At 33.2% G+C, this 16,746-nt stretch overlaps 1 protein-coding gene and 1 long non-coding RNA gene across 3 annotated transcripts; both read left to right on the top strand.

Annotated features, from left to right (window-relative positions):
- The first annotated feature begins 1,207 nt into the window (after positions 1–1,207).
- Positions 1,208–6,055, top strand: LOC110006772 (uncharacterized). 2 transcript variants are annotated; one of them, XR_002280041.2, is made up of 3 exons: positions 1,208–1,492; positions 1,935–2,101; positions 5,859–6,055. It is a non-coding gene; the product is annotated as an uncharacterized LOC110006772 (long non-coding RNA). The 2 variants fall into 2 exon arrangements; XR_016059747.1 differs by lacking the exon at positions 5,859–6,055 and having other exon boundaries at positions 1,209–1,492; positions 1,935–2,231.
- A 5,437-nt stretch (positions 6,056–11,492) lies between these two features.
- Positions 11,493–12,572, top strand: GAMMA-TIP (gamma tonoplast intrinsic protein). The gene is made up of 2 exons (XM_006837893.4): positions 11,493–11,691; positions 11,805–12,572. The coding sequence occupies exons 1-2, from the start codon at positions 11,559–11,561 to the stop codon at positions 12,422–12,424; spliced, it is 753 nt and encodes a 250-aa protein (XP_006837956.1). The 5' UTR covers positions 11,493–11,558; the 3' UTR covers positions 12,425–12,572.
- The last annotated feature ends 4,174 nt before the right edge of the window (positions 12,573–16,746 follow it).

Genomic DNA, 16,746 nt, shown 5'->3' with positions numbered 1-16,746 from the left:
TATTTTATAATATATTATCCGGCCTGCCCTAGATATGTGTTCATATTGGGAGCTTCAAATTTCCTATCCAGGTATAAAATTGATTTTGAGGCCATCATAGGTGTTTCTAGCATTGGAACTACATTTTCCGGAAAGATGATAAGGTGCAAATTTGCTTTTTATGGTTTTTATGGGTAAATAATTTGCTTTTTATACTAAAGCTGCAGCCTTAACATATAATTGGAGAAACCATGGAACAAGCGGTAATATTGCAAATGCTTTCCAAGCTGTAGGTAAATTCTCCTTTAAATTTTAACAAAATTATTCTAATTTTTTTATTTTCTTTTGAAGAACATGAGATTTTATCTTTCTGGTTTCATGATGCTGATTGAATCTCAGTTCGGCGTTGCTTAGAAGCACTGGTGCTTTCCCATGGCTATTTCTCGTTTTGTAGAAGGGAAACCGTTGTAATAGCCTAGCTAGATAGTTCAAACAAAATGAGAATTTCCCTTTTATCCATTGGCAGTATTGACAAGGCGACTAATTGGGTTTTGCAGAGAAAAAGGAACCATTTGAGGTCTAATTATTAGAAGTATCAATAAAACATAAGGGATACCACCTCCTGCACTTTTTGCTCGTCACTTTTGCTCATCGCAATGGGAACGGTCTTTGCGCGTCACTGCAGGGTGTTCCTCTCGGGAGGATAGAAATTTATAAATTACGGAAATTTATTCAAATGTCCATGAGAGCTACGCTATTTTAATTTTAAGATGCCCATCAAAAACACGACGCATGATGATGACTTAGGAAAGATGCAAAAGTGAAATTACAAATAGTGCAACTACTGTGGGTATTTTAATAAATTTCCCTATAAATAATTATACGACAAGCGCTATGCACATATGGTCAGGGTGATGGATGCCACAACCCGACAAACATGAAAGACAGGATTATCTATCTTCTTAAACTTCAAGTATTTGAGATACACAAGGTGTTTTTAATTGAGGATTTTGGTGAGAGAAGAATTGTGTGACTTGGGAATTTATCATTGTTTACCAAAAAAAGAGGCAGGGATGCAGTGTGCACCGCTGAGCTGGGTCCACTAGACTTAGCGATGCACACCGCATTGGTCCTTCGATGTCTGGATTTAGTGAGGACCACTGCCTTCTTGGTTGGGACAGTTTTGGTCTATAAATAAACCATTTTTGGTCGGATTTAGGACTTCTTCTATAACAAACCCTATCCCTAGCCTCTCACCTTATATCCTCAAAGCTCCAGCAAACTCTAGGTAATTTAAAACCTGAATTTCATAAAACTACAGTTAAATCCTAGAGAAGTAGACAACCTTGTTCTTACCGATCAAAGCCCATGTGAAAATTCAGAGGCATTTTTTCCTTAAGAGTTCAAGAAAACTTTTGGTTCAGCAAACCTCGAAGGTGAAAGGAGGATGGATTCATCTTCAGACTGATCCAGGCCCAACTCTAGTTACTAAGCCAAATGGCCCGGCTTCTAGGTATTTAATGCCATAACCTCTTCTTTTCTTATGAGTAATGATCCTATGAGACTCTTCTACACCCATGTGTGTAGGATTCCAAAGGATTATCCTTAAATTTGGCATAGATCTCTAAAAAAATTATCACACGAGTGTGGGATTTGACTTTTCCCTATGATTTCCAAATTTCTTGAAAATCTTCTTTAAGTTTTTCCGAAAGCATTTGCTTTTTGCTTTTACATAGATCTAAGCATTTCCTTCCTTTATGAGAAAGAGGTCTATTGAGGCTAATTTCTAGGAAATCGTATTTTGAAGGACCGCTCTTTGGTGATTCCTTTAAATAATAAGTTTGGGCACAGATCGAGATGGGATCGATCTCGAGTTTGATTTCCACCTTAGGTTTGCGTGTAAACAATTGTGCACGTCGGTGAATCTACCATTAATGGATGTTTGCCAAGCGCAGTGCTAGCAAGTGAAGAGATGCCCTGCAATACCGGTGAGACCAATGCCAATAAGTCGGATAGAACTGCCGTTGACTATCAGCCACACCGCCGCTGCTTTTTGAGACCCAAGATAAAGTATTGGGGAGCTCAATGGCAAAATCCATGACCATAAAGAAGTATAGAGTTGGTATGCTGTAGATAAACACCTCTTCATCATCGGTCTTGAGTTGTCTATTTTCCAATTGAATCTTTCTTCAATTTTGTATAAACTTTATGACCAGTGTAAGAAAAATCGAACCAAAACGGTTAATCAGACATAGGCATGGAAGCGGTGGTTCAACTGACCGAACCGGCAAACCGGGTGGTTCAACCATTCTAATTGGTCAAAAACGTGTTAAAAAATACAAAAAATATAATAAGTATAATTAAAAAATGATTAAACAAAGCACATCCAAATAAAGTTGAAAACAAATAATAAAAAAAAAAATAGATTTTAAAAAATTGATTAGTGTCTAGGAGTACTTTTAAATTTTTTTAAAGAATATGAAAAAAATGTAAAAATAAGTATTAACAATCAAAATAATTTCCAATTTTTGCCATAATGATAAAAAACATTAAAAAATGAATTACAAATAAAATCCATTAGTTTTTTAGATTTTATATAATTTTTTTAAAAAATACCTAACCGATCACTAAACCGGCGAAAACCAAAGCGGCCAATGGCCTGTTCCAATCTAACCAGGCAGTTATCGGTTAGATCGCCAGAATTTTCCTTCAATGATTATGACTTTATTCGATTATGTGAACCCTAATCATTACCCAGAAAGACTTTCGTACCCATCTGAGCTGAGTTCGCTAGACACCATGTCTTGATAACCTATTGCCCTTTTCCATCTCACCAGTACCCAACTAGTTGCATATTTTTTCTATGCTACAATTTCTGGGAAAGTAGAAATGAGAAGCCATTAAGCCGGTCTCATACAGTTACCTTGATTTCCACCATTTTTAGACTAAGGCTTTGAGATTTGAGAGCCGTTTCCCATGGCTTATCGCTATCCAAATCTTTCAGGCCCATATAGAAGTTTGAGAGTTTTATCTCTGTCTTCACTTTTCATCCCACCCACCTACCAATATTTGTGATACAATGCCTCAGTTTTGCCCAATAAATATTGATATCCACTGAAACCGTACGCAGTTTCTCTATACTCTATTTCCGTTGATCTAATATTTCGAGATTTTTCTAAGTTTTAGCCAAATTTCTCAAATTTAAATCCAAGTGATAATCATAGTTAGCAAGTCGGGGAATAATAGTATATCAACGAACCAAAATATTCATAATGAATCAGTTTTGTTTCAAAAATTCAAAGGAAAAAATCGGGTAAAAAATACGGATCGCAAAAAAATAAGATAAATTATAGAATCTTTAATATTTCGGATTTATTCTAAAAAAAACGGATATGTAAAGATGACATAATAGATTTGCAGTTATTGTGTAGATACATTAAAGCCATTGAACAATAATTTTATGACCTTGCCTAGTGTCATACTTGACAATTTATCATCTAATCTTTTAATAAATCCATCAACAAGCTTACTCTATTGTCACAACTCACAACACAAAACATAACACAAAATTATTCGGAGCAAAAAATGCTGCAATATTACTTAACGCAATAGAAGCCCTACGTTGTTTATCTATCTATACGGTTACTTTTGCAGCCTATTTATTTCAATTCTCTAGTAACTTTTTTTCTTTTTTAATTGTTTACCATAACTTCGGTTTTATTTTTAATGACCCCCTTTTGTTCTTTCTTTATGTCACTTTCGCATGCACACGTTATACAATATTGGAAATCTTAATATAATAGTTTTGAGCTCAAAAACTATATTATCGTATAATATTGTTAGTTACAATTTCCTATTTTGAGCATAAAATATGTGGCCATCAAAATTGCAAAATACTCCAACCTATCTCTTTATCAATTCAGTGATTGATCCGATCCTAATAACATAATTACGAATAGTTTTGGTTTAGAAAATAAAAATAAAAATAAATAACACTATCATAAATAACTCTAATCGTTACTTGTTTACGTTGGGAGTCATTTATACAAATGTGAGGCCCTAAACAATCAAATTAAGGCACACATCAAAAATTCATAAAAGAAGTTGTATCGATGCTCAAAAATCCTCAAAATGATCATCTCAACCTCAAGATGTATATACATGAGACAAAATGGATTTCAAGTCTTAGAAATAGTGTGTCTTGTAATGTATTTTCAGACTTTCAATTTTCATGTTTTTCAAATATTCATAAATCTACTCGATCTACACTGTTATTTAAGCTTTAAATTTTATAATTAGAGATTAAAATAAATTCTCAAGCCTCACAAAGATTTTCAGTATTAAAACAATATCTTTCAACACTATTTAAAGGTGTGCCTTACTTTGATTATTTAAGGCCTTCGCCTTATAGAAACCACACCCTTTTAGAGAATAACACGAATATTCTCTAACACGAATATTCGACGCACGAGATTCTGCATTATTTTAGGTAGCAAGCAAATGATAAATGAAAATCCCTAATAATATATCTCCCAAACAATAGTGGTCCCACGAAATGGCAATATAAATAAGAGAAAAATATAAATAATGGTGCATATCCTACAAAATAAATGTGGGGTTTAGAATATTCATTTTTTCTTTGTTCAACTTTCAAGTTACATTTACAAAAAGGTACCTTCTCAAAAAATTTGTTTACTCCTATTTCGCATGACAAACACTTAACAATTGGAAGCATTTTAGTAATTTAGATCACTTCAGTATCTTTGGTTGTTTAGGACAAGAAACATGGAATTGCCAAATGAGCAAAGTACTCCCATTTTTATATTGCTATTCCTAAACAACTAGTGATATTTTGGTTAGTTGGCATTTCCATATTTCCAATCCCAACATTAAGGAGTATTTATGTAATATATCTTTAACAACTTATGTGGGCTTAACTCTTAAAGGGGTGTGGTTTGTATAAGTTGAGGCTCTAAATAATCAAAGTAAAGCACATATTCAAATAAGCCTTTGAGAAATGTGGTTTCAATATTGGAAATCTTTGTGATAGCCCTAAAATATATTTTCTTCTCTAATTATAAAATTTAAAGCTTCAAAAATAGTGTAGATCGAGCATATCTATTAAAACTTAAAAATTTTAAAAATTGACAGTCCAAAAATACATTACAAGTTGTATTATTTTCAAAACTTGAAATCCATTTTTTTCACATATCCATACATATTGAGGTCGAGATGAACAATTTAAAGATATTTAGGCATCAAAACATCATCTTCTAGTAAAAATTTTTAGGTACACCCTAATTTGATTCTTTAGAGCCTCGCACTTATGTAACTTTTTTTCTTATTAAATTGCCCTTGATTGAACACGATTGCTCACAATAAATAAGAGTAATTTGGAAACTTTTAACAAATGTTTTGTGGGAGACGTTTTGAAATGGAGCTTAGGCCTTATATAATAAAAAATAAAAAAGTAAAGCCTCATCTCAAAAACTTGTATGGAAAATACTTCAAATGTGGGAAATTCCCAAGATGCCTCTGAAATTTGTTTCCACCATTTATTATGAAATTTATATTTTAAAAAATACATATCTTATGAATCTATGAACACTTTAAAATAGACGGTCTAGATAATATGTTACGATAATAATTATTTTTTGTACTTGAAATCCCTTCTTTTTTTTACAACGGACCGGATATCATTTAAAGATTTTCCTATGCCAAAACTATACTTTTTTATGGGCCTATACTTCCTTTTGTCTATAAAGTCTTGCCCTTATTTTAACCTTTTCTAAAAGCAAATGGTGTAGTGAAAAATTGGATATTTTCAGTCCCGTATTAATTTTGTAAAATAATACAATCCCTTCATTGATATTTTGCAGGAAATAGGATTACCATAATCCACACGCGTGTGGCGTGGTATGGTAAATGGAGGTTTGATGCTCAAGTTGGTGATATGTACCATACACTCGTCCTTTTTTTTTTTCTTTTTTTATTTGGGTACGTTAGTGGAGAAGAAGGCCTCTACCTGTTTTTTATTAGTATTTTAAAATAAAGATAATTACAACTCATTTTTTTATAACCCTGATTTAAAAGAGATATAGCCTTCTATACAAGAATATCAACCACTATGTTGGACTCACAAAAAATGTGGAAGCAGGACCTTCGATGATTAGAAAGTAGTTGGGACCATCGATGATTAGAAAGTAGTTGTCTACAATTTGCTGCCATCGTATATAACTTCCAAAAAGGTCGACAATGTTCATGAATAATATCAACGAGCAAACCTGAATCACTTTCAATCTGAAGAGAGAAAAAAATTAGCTGAACGGCTAAAACCAAACCCTTTTCAAGAGCACATAAACGGACTTCAATGAAAAGAGAATTCAAATGATACTGCGAAATGATATATGTGAAAAAAACTAATGTCCTAAACTTGAACAAAGACGGTTGAACTTTTAACAAAGAGATCTAAATGCTTAACAACTCGAAATTTACTTTTCCTGATAATCCCATATTTGAGACAAAAAATTAAGTGGATCCAAAATTTTCGAAAAAAAAAAATATTTCTTAGCAGCTCTTTGTTTTTTGGTAAGTTAGTGGGGAGAAGCCCCCTACCCATTTTTTATTATATAAAAATAGAGAAGATATACATTATAGTGTTACAATCCTATCATAGGATAACTGAGCCAAGAGTTAAAGACAAAGAAATGAAATATAACAGTCTAGCACGCATAAAAAAACCACACTTTTCTCACTAGCTCTTTCACATAAGGGAGTAAATGCACAGTATGTTCGGGCCGAAAATAGTGGACGGCGACGTAAAAAAGCATCTCAAAAAGCTAACATGCGAAAGACTATTGTACTTAAAATCACTGTTCAAAAAGAAATGACTCAATTAGACACTTATTTCCCTTTCAAAGCTACAATTCACTATTTATGTCCAAACCACCCTTGGCCCCCCTAGAACTTTATTTTTATTCTTTTCCCTTAAATTGAAGATCCATATGTACTATTTAAATTAATAGATTCATTTACTTATTTACAAAAGTCACAAAAACTCTTAGTCCTAAGAAGTGAAATTTGACACTCATAAAGCTTTCCCTTTCACAGCTACAATTCACTATTTATGTCCAAACCACCCTTGGCGCCCCTAGAACTTTATTTTTATTCTTTTCCCTTAAATTGAAGATCCATATGTACTATTTAAATTAATAGATTCATTTACTTATTTACAAAAGTCACAAAAACTCTTAGTCCTAAGAAGTGAAATTTGACACTCATAAAGCTTGAGAATATTACTTTTATAAAATCAATTATTAATATTATTTTATTTCTAATAGTTAAAGATGATTGTGACTTCCTTCTATCGAAGATAAGTTATCTTAATATAGTTTTTCTCTGAATTAAATATAAAGCAAAACAATAAGTTGTTTTTTTAGATTTTTTTTTTTTTTTGAGTAAGCACGCGTGTTTTATTAAGGTGATGAAAAGTAACAAAGAAAATAAAAAAAGAGAAAATAAAAGAACCGATTTTTTTTTTTTTCCTAAAATAATTGATGCAGCCCTTGTTTGTAGAAATGAGAAAGAGAGCTCGTTATTCACATGTGCCTGGTGTGGCTGACCTCCTTTAAAAAGGTGTGGTTTTGAGGTGAGACCCAACCGACTTTCATTTATTTTTGTTTTCTTTCTCTTTCTACCATGACTTTATTTCAAATAAACGGCACCGGCCACCGCCTCTCCATCCCCACTTCCCCTACTATTAATAATAATTAAGTCACTGTAATCACCTTTTAAAAACATATGTACGTGCATTTAATCAATCCAATCCATTATTTATATGAAAATTTATATTCACTCCAACAGGTTCGGTAGGCCAAATATCATCATTTCTTCCTCATATCATTGGCGAAGTGGTTAGTACTACCAAGCTATATAGTATATAGTATATAGTATATTCATATCATATTGTTTGGGGTGCTCTATTGTTTGGGGTGCTCTTTTTATAGTGCTGAGGCTCTAAACCATCGTACTTTCAAATAGTGTGAAGAAATGTAGTTTTAATATTGGAAATCTTTGTGATCGCCGTAAAATATTTTTTATATTGAATTATAAGATTTAAAGCTTAAAAAATAGTGTAGATCGAATAAATTTATAAAACCTTGAAAATTGACGGTGCATTATTTCCAAAACATGAAAGCTATTTTTTTCTCATGTGGATGTATCTTGAAGTTGAGACGTTTAATTTGAAGATATTTGAGCATCAAAACAATCTCTAGTAAAAAATTTGAGATGGGCACTAATTTGATTGTTTAGAACCTCAGCTCTATATAAATTTTTCCCTAGATCAATAGTTGCTCTTTATGCTTGATTTGGCACTCTAGAGAGAGAAACTGAGGCCAAATCCAATATTAATTTCTTAATTTGGCAACTACTTCTATGTTGCGGTAAAGATAATATAAAGAATAGATATTTAGTGCTTTTGTGTTAGAGGGAGAGTGGGCCCACAGCTCACATGGTAGCCACGCAGTAGGTACCGCAAGCCAAGCTGTCGACGGCACTAAATCCAGGACCAATCCCGAGCCCTGCGCCCCGCGTACGAACCCCATCTGCCATTACATCCTCTCTTGATATATGAGAGAGTGAGCGAGCTCTCTTGTTAAGGATATAAGATTTAGGGCTGGCAACGGGCCGGGGTATCAGACGCGGCCCTAACTGGACACAAGCCCAACCCCATCTTTATTAGGGCCGGCCCGGCGGGCCAGATAAAAATGATAGTATATTTTATTTTTTTAAAACTACTTGTATGTATTTCAAAATAACCGTATGTGTTTTGTAGTTTTTTTCTCTGAGCTACATTTTGTAGGCAGGCAAAGTAAAGTTGTAGTTTTTAATTGAAATGTGGATTCAATATGTCTCTCTATGTTAAAATTTAGGTTTGCAACTCTCTCATTACACTTTTTAGTGGACTCATCTCTCTTTTCGTTTTTATATATTTCTCTCTTACAAAATCATAGGAATCTGATGTTTAGCGTGTGGGTTCCAAACTCTCTCAACAAACCCTTCTAATCCAGATAACATAATAGTGGACGCATTTTTTTCTATTCGTATTTTTTTCTCTCTTTTTAAGTCATCATAAAAATTTAATATTTAATATGTGGGTTCTAAACTCGAGTACAAACAGCTTTAGAACATAAAAAAAGACATCTTTGTTTTTCTCTATCTCGATAATAAATTGTTTTTTTTTTATGCACGTCAAATACCATATTGAAACTGAACTAATATCGTCTTGATATAATGTAAAGGGATAAGAATATCAACATTTCAAGATAGAAAAAGTGTTATAGTGCATATAACATTTAATGAGACAAAAAAAAAAAACAAGAGATAAGGATTCCAACAATGAAAATTTTATAGTCCTCGTGCCAAAATTCAAATTTAACCCACTGGCCAACAGCAAACGGGCACACAGGCTCCGCGTCCCTCATCTCAGATTCCCGACCACATGGATAACGACAACGCATCACAACACGCGAAAAGCCTCTTTATACCTCAATTAACAAATCATTAGTTCTTAAGAAGTGGTTTAAGTTCCCTAAGTCCCTATTAATCCCCCACTACTAATTTCCACATTAGTTTACTATTAACAAGTGTTTGATCCAATGGTTTAAAAAACGGATCAGTGACCCGGATTGGGCTTCCAAAAAACCGATCCGGATCGGTGAATTGGAGATTCGGATCTGGAATCGGGTGAATCGTTCAGAATAAAGCTTAAAAAAAATCCGAAAAAATTATTAAAATTCATTATAAATATTATTTTTTAGGAATTCAATAAGAAATGAGGGTACTCCATTAAGAATTTTCATGTTTTTGAATGAATATGCGAATATTGATATGTTCTTTCCCTGCATGAACCGCCATTCAGCATTTAATTTACATCACACAAAAGGATAAACATATAATTATCATGGAATAAATATATCAACATACATGGACTACAATAAAGCATAAAATTAGTAACATATGATCTAAAAATAAAATGATACACGACGTTATTGTTCTTCGTGGTCACGCTGGTGCCATTGATTGAATTCGTTTAACAATTCATTGATTCGATCTAAAAACGAATCATCGATATTAGCAGGCGTCTAACTATTCCCAAATCCCTGAGTGTTAGTGTTTTGTTGTGTTCCTAATCTAAAATCCCCGAAGATTGTCAATCCTTCATGCTCACCTGCACTGTCGTGCTCATTCCCTACACTGTTGCTGTTGGGACTCGATATGTGAATAATATGGCTGGGATAGGGTAGCCTCAGAATCATCATCTCTCTCATTTTCTCTTTGAATAATATGGATTAAAAAAAAAAAAAACAAATTTTCAAAAAAATCGATCATGGATTAAAAAAAAACAATCACAAATTTTCAAAAAATTCTATCATGGATTACAAAAAAAAATTCGATCATGGATTAAAAAAAAAAATCACAAATTTTCAAAAAATTCTATCATGGATTACAAAAAAAAATTCGATCATGGATTAAAAAAAAAAAATCACAAATTTTCAAAAAATTCAATCATGGATTACAAAAAATTCGATCATGGATTACATAAAATTCGATCATGGATTACACAAAATTCGATCATGGATTACAAAAAAAAGACAAACAAAAAAAAACAAAAAGTTCAATCGTGGATTACAAAAAAAGAAAAAAACAATTCGATCATGGATTACAAAAAATTCAATCATGGATTACAAAAAACTCTATCATGGGTTACAAAAAAAGCAAAAAACAAAAAATTCGATCATGGATTACAAAAAAAAAAACAAACACTTCGATCATGGATTACAAAAAAAAAACAAACATTTCGATCATGTATTACAAAACATTCGATCATGGATTACAAAAATTCTATCATGGGTTACAAAAAAACAAAAAAAAACAAAAAATTCGATCATGGATTACAAAAAAAAAAAAAAATTCGATCATGGATTTCAAAAAAATCGGTCAAGTATTACAAAAAAATATATCATGGATTACAAAAAAAAAAAAAAAAAAAAAATTCCGTACGGGACTCGCCGATTCCGTACAGTGAATCGGCGAGTCACTGTACAGAATCGTCCGGTTCTTTCCAGAACCGGACGATTCCTGTTTTTTTCACCGATTGGAGCCGTCCATGACGATTCCCGACTCGGCGTTTTTTTAAACACTGGTTTGATCAATGAATAGCGGGTGGCTTAAACAAAGGCAACTGTTCTAGAGAGAGAGAGAGAGAGAGCCCGCAGTTGAGACAAGCCCATTCCTCCGCCTTAACATATCATTGTCAAACATCATGCTTACGTGTTCCTTATTTTCAATAAACACGTGGCAAGCTCAGATCGCTTTGGAGGCCGATGAGCTGTATGGACAAGATCAAGGCGGGAAAAAATATTAACTCTTGTGACCGGCAACCGGTAATAGCCGGTAAGGCCCCCTCCTCTGAGCAGGTATAAAGGCCATACCACAGAGCATAAAACACCACTAGAGAGAGAGAGCTCGAGAGAGTGACAAGTACAAGAAGAAGAAAGGGTAGTTTTAGAGAGAGAATGCCGATCTCTAGAATCGCAATCGGCCGGGCCGAAGAGGCCACCCACCCTGATGCCTTGAAGGCAGCCTTGGCTGAGTTCATCTCCACCCTGATCTTCGTCTTTGCCGGCGAAGGCTCTGGCATGGCTTTCAGTAAGTTTCTCTCTCTAAAAAGATAAGATGCATAAACAATGGCACTCAGAACTCGATTAAGAATTTTGTTCCTTTTTTTTGTGTCTAATGAATCAATTCTGTATTTCTTGTAGACAAGCTTACTGACAATGCATCCACCACGCCGGCGGGGCTCGTTGCGGCGTCGTTGGCGCACGCCTTCGGACTATTTGTCGCTGTGTCGGTCGGAGCGAATATTTCCGGTGGACATGTGAACCCTGCTGTGACATTTGGTGCCTTTGTGGGCGGCAACATCACTCTGCTCCGCGGAATCCTTTACTGGATCGCCCAGCTCCTTGGCGCTGTCGTCGCCTGTGGTCTCCTCAAGTTCGCCACCGGTGGACTGACCACCTCCGCCTTCGGCTTGTCGGGTGTCTCCGTTTGGAACGCATTCGTGTTTGAGATCGTTATGACCTTCGGCCTCGTCTACACTGTGTACGCCACCGCAATCGACCCAAAGAAGGGCAGCCTTGGTATAATCGCACCGATCGCGATCGGTTTCATCGTAGGGGCTAACATCTTGGCCGGTGGCGCCTTCACCGGTGCCTCCATGAACCCCGCGGTCTCCTTCGGCCCCGCCGTCGTGAGCTGGTCATGGGACTCCCACTGGGTCTACTGGGCTGGACCACTCATCGGTGGTGGCCTCGCAGGGCTTATTTACGAGACTGTATTCATCTCTCACACCCACGAGCAACTCCCCACCACCGACTACTAGGTCCCCATCAATGCTTTTCTTTCTTCTTTTATTTCTCTGTGTTTTGTATTGTTGCAGTGGTGCTTCTTCTTCTTCTCCTTCTCTTTTGTTTCACATGACCTGTAATTGGAGTTGTTAATTATGCGTGGTCCCTTTGTTTTCTGGATCATCACGATTTGCATTCGCAATGTTGGGTTCGTTATTTCCCGTGATACTGTGTTCGAAATCGCTCGTTATTTCCTGTGATGCTGAGATCGAAATCGCAATCGATTGAAGCTTTTTTTAATGTTTTTTTTTTTTGTGTGTTTACATTGGTCATGAGCTTTGTTTGACTCGATTCTTCTGAATTTTTTTACTCATTTTTATTATTTCTGGTTCTTGTTTATGGGCTCCCCCAATAATTGAGTTTTGAGGAGAAGTATCTGGTAGCACAAAAGTGGCTTTTTATGGGTAGGTATGCAGAAAGTGTTTTAATTAATTTTATATTCAATAACGGGAAACTACAGTAATCCACGTAAATTTTTTCTTTTTCTTTTTAGGTGGAAATATCATTGGAGTGGTCATGAACCCTTGGCCTCTCGTTAATTTTAGAAGTGTTTTGGTGGTGGGTTAAATTACTTGACTGTTTCCATGTGCCAGTACGTTTCAACCCTGATCAAGAACGATTTTGATATTTTTAAAGGGTGCGGTTTTTATAAGGTTGCAACCTAAAACAATCCAGCACCTCCAAATTTTATCATGACAATTTTGAAAAATATTATTAGGATTATTTTAAAATTTATTTTCATATCTAATTAGAAAATTTTAAACTTCAAAAATAGTTAAAATCAATGAGATCTATAAACATATGAAAATCTTGAAAATGGATGGCTTAAATAATGTGTTGCAAGATGCATTATTTTTTAGATTCCTCTTAATGTCGAGATGGCCAAAATGAAATGGCTTTTCAACATTAAAACAGCCTTTTCGATATATTTTTGAGGTGCATATGTAATTCTACATTGTTGTAACTTTATATAAACTTTTCCCATTTTTAAAAATATGCAGTTTGTAGAGAGTTAAAGCTCTAAACAATCAAAGTAGAGCCCACCTTTAAATAGGGGCAAGAAACGTGGTTTTAATACTGGAAATATTTGTGGTAGTTTTAAAATGTAAGGTTATCTTAGGGTATTCACATTATAGAGTAATTTATTATTGTATTCTCAATAATTTCGGACATTTTTACTTTCTTTGTTTCGTATGTGGAGTATTTTTTTTATTAAGGGTATTTTTTGTTGGGTAAGTTTTTTATGCTTCCTTATCACATAAAACTTATGTATTTCTCTTTATTCAACTGTCCATGTTGAATAGAAGGTTAAGATTGTCCTAATCATAATGTCACGTCTCTAGATTATTTTATTTTTAATTGTTTTTCTATAAATTATTTTGACATCAAGTTTTGGACGATCAATCCTATGTTAAACTCGCGCTAGCGAAAAATATAAAAAAAATATTTTTAATAAAATAAAATGATCAAAATACCCCTGAAATCTTTGAGGGGTATTTTGGTTATTACATTTTATAGAAAATTATTTTAAATAATTTTTATAGGTGTGTTTTAATGAGAAGATGGCATGTACCAAATTTCATATTCATACAATTTGTATAAACAAAACTAAAAATAAAATACTTTGAGACGTGAAATCTAAGATCAAACGGTGAGTGGCTCTCTTGATCAAAATTGATCAACTGGATAGTAGAGGATGCATGGATCTTCTATATAGTAGAGGAAGTATAAAAACTTTTTTTTTTTTTTATCACTTGAAGGGATGTGATGTCATTTATATGGGGTGGAACATCACCCACATGGAGCACTTTCGACTAGTGTGTTTCATGTGGGTGATGTTACACCCCATGTAGATGACGTCGTACATATCATAATTACCAAAATTATCTTTATTAAAAAAAAAAAATCCATATACAAAACAATGGTATCTATTACAATAGTATTTATGTGTTCAAATTTTGTTAAGTACAATGATAAATTACTACGTAGTGTGAGCACCCTACTCTAATATAACCCTAAAATATATATTCATATCTAATTATAAAATTTAAAGCTTTGAAAATATAATATAGATCGAGCATAACTATGAAAACTTGAAAATCTTGAAAATTTGCTGTCCAAAAATGCATATTAAGATATATTATTTCCAAAAGTTGAAATCCATTTTTTTTTCATGTTAATGCATGGTGCTATCGAGGATATTTGAATATCAAAACAACCGCTTTTAGTGAAATTTTTGAGGTGCATTATAATTTGATTGTTTCTAATTTGATTGTTTAGAGCCTCGGCTATATATAATATTTTTTTTAAAAAAAAGATATACTTGAGGACATATTTAGAGCTAAATAATCCTTCTAAGATTTTGATCCATTAATGCTTTTAGCGGTGGTAGCCTACTTAAATGACCTTTCTAATTTTTTTTTTTTTTTTAAGTGATATTTTCTCTTTTTGTCTTTTTGTTGGGAAATATACTTGTGGCCCCGGTAATTTTATTGAAATTACACTTGGTACAATGGACCACGGGGTGATTTCGGTAAAAATTACCGGGTACGTAGGTAAATTGCCCTTTCTGGTTTTCTGTGGTGGTGATCGTTTGTTTGTGGCTGTGCCATAAGAACCATGTGCCGTATCAGCTTTAAGGATGACCTTCAAATGTCTCCTCTTTATTCTTTTTAGGAAAAGTGTTTGGTGAGTAAGCCGACTCATACTATTTTTCTGTGGTCTCCCTATAAAATATATTTTAAAGATATATTTTTCAATCCAAAATTTGGAGTTAAGTAATCTCAAGCATGACAATTATCTAAAGATACGGCTTCTATTATTAGTCTATGTAGACATGAGTCACCTCTTAAAAATCTATTTTTGAGATGGACTTTTTTGACCTAATTTTAAAGGACACATAATCTCTTACATAGACATCATGAATATGATAAAATGATAAATTTTGAAATTAAAAATAATAATTCTATTGAAAAATATTTAAACGGTTAGTTTCAATTGTTTTTAGATGGACCTCCTATTTGCATCCATCTTTAAGATGGATGCTCTATGCCTCTGGGACTGCAAATGTAGAAATGCAGACCCGCATGAAACAATTTTCCATTGTCTAAAGGAGCACAGTTTTTGTGACTGAGCCGACTCACCTATTATTGTGCGGTTCCTTGTCTAACTTCCATCTTTAAGATGGATGTCAAATAATTTTACATCCACTAAAAGATAAAATGGACAACGGCAAAAGGAATTTAAAAAATAACATTTATAAAAATTTTAAACAAATTCCAAATTTAAATACTTGTGATGATTGAGATTACTTGACTCTAAAATTTTGTATGGAAAATACATCTTTGAGATATATTTTGTAGGGGGCTGCACAAGAATAGTGTGAGTCAGCCAATTCACCAAACACTGCTGCATTGAGATTTCTAAATTCTTTGGTGCCTTTTTTTTTTTTTTATGAAAAATTGAATTTAAAGATCCAAAAAAATTTATATCTTTATACGTCATGTTGTCATGGTCCTGATAATTTTTCTTTGCATATGGAACAATTTTAATTTGTCAAAATATCGAGATCCTTTTATTTATTATTATTATTATTTGTTTTTTGGGTTTCAAGTTCATATTAGGAATATGAAAGAATTTTGTATCATCAAATTTTATGTCTTAAATAAAGAGAAAGTTTGCTTTATAATACTTCATTACTAATGTTTTAAGAAAATTTATGTATTTTATATTTTATGTTTTTTCATATATTTTATATTTTATATTTATATCTCTTGTTATTGTTATTAGTATTGTTATTATTATTATTTATGCTCAATTCCGAACTATATTCGAAACCATTTTGATTTTATACATTTTTTAACAAAGGTTACTAAATTTATTAAAATCACATGATTAAAAAGTCCAAAATAGGAAAGGAATCAAATATCACTTGATCTATACCTTTTCAAAGGAACTAAAATGGTCTGGAATTATGAAATCCATAATGCTTTGATCTATACCATTTGTAGCATCCAAAACTAAATAGTTTTTTTAATCATTTTGATTCCTTACAAGGAGTTGATAGAAACTAATATTTGCGGACCACCTTGATTTATACTTGCTAAATCAAAGTCATTCAGAACTAACAGTTCATGGCCACGTTGACTAAAATGATTCATTAAAAAAAAGAAATAAAAATGATTCAAAAAATATTTAGTTTTGATCTATACTAACAGTTCCTTACCACTTTGATCTATACTTTTTGTAAGAAATTAAAATGGCATGAAACTATTAGTTCATGCCGCCTATGATTCCT

Source organism: Amborella trichopoda, chromosome 7 (genome assembly GCF_054954075.1).
Source record: "Amborella trichopoda isolate Santa Cruz 75 chromosome 7, AtrichopodaSantaCruz75HAP2 v2.0, whole genome shotgun sequence".
Lineage (NCBI taxonomy): Eukaryota > Viridiplantae > Streptophyta > Magnoliopsida > Amborellales > Amborellaceae > Amborella > Amborella trichopoda.
The sequence above is the reverse complement of the archived record's forward strand: the minus strand, read 5'-3'. Positions and strand labels throughout refer to the sequence as shown.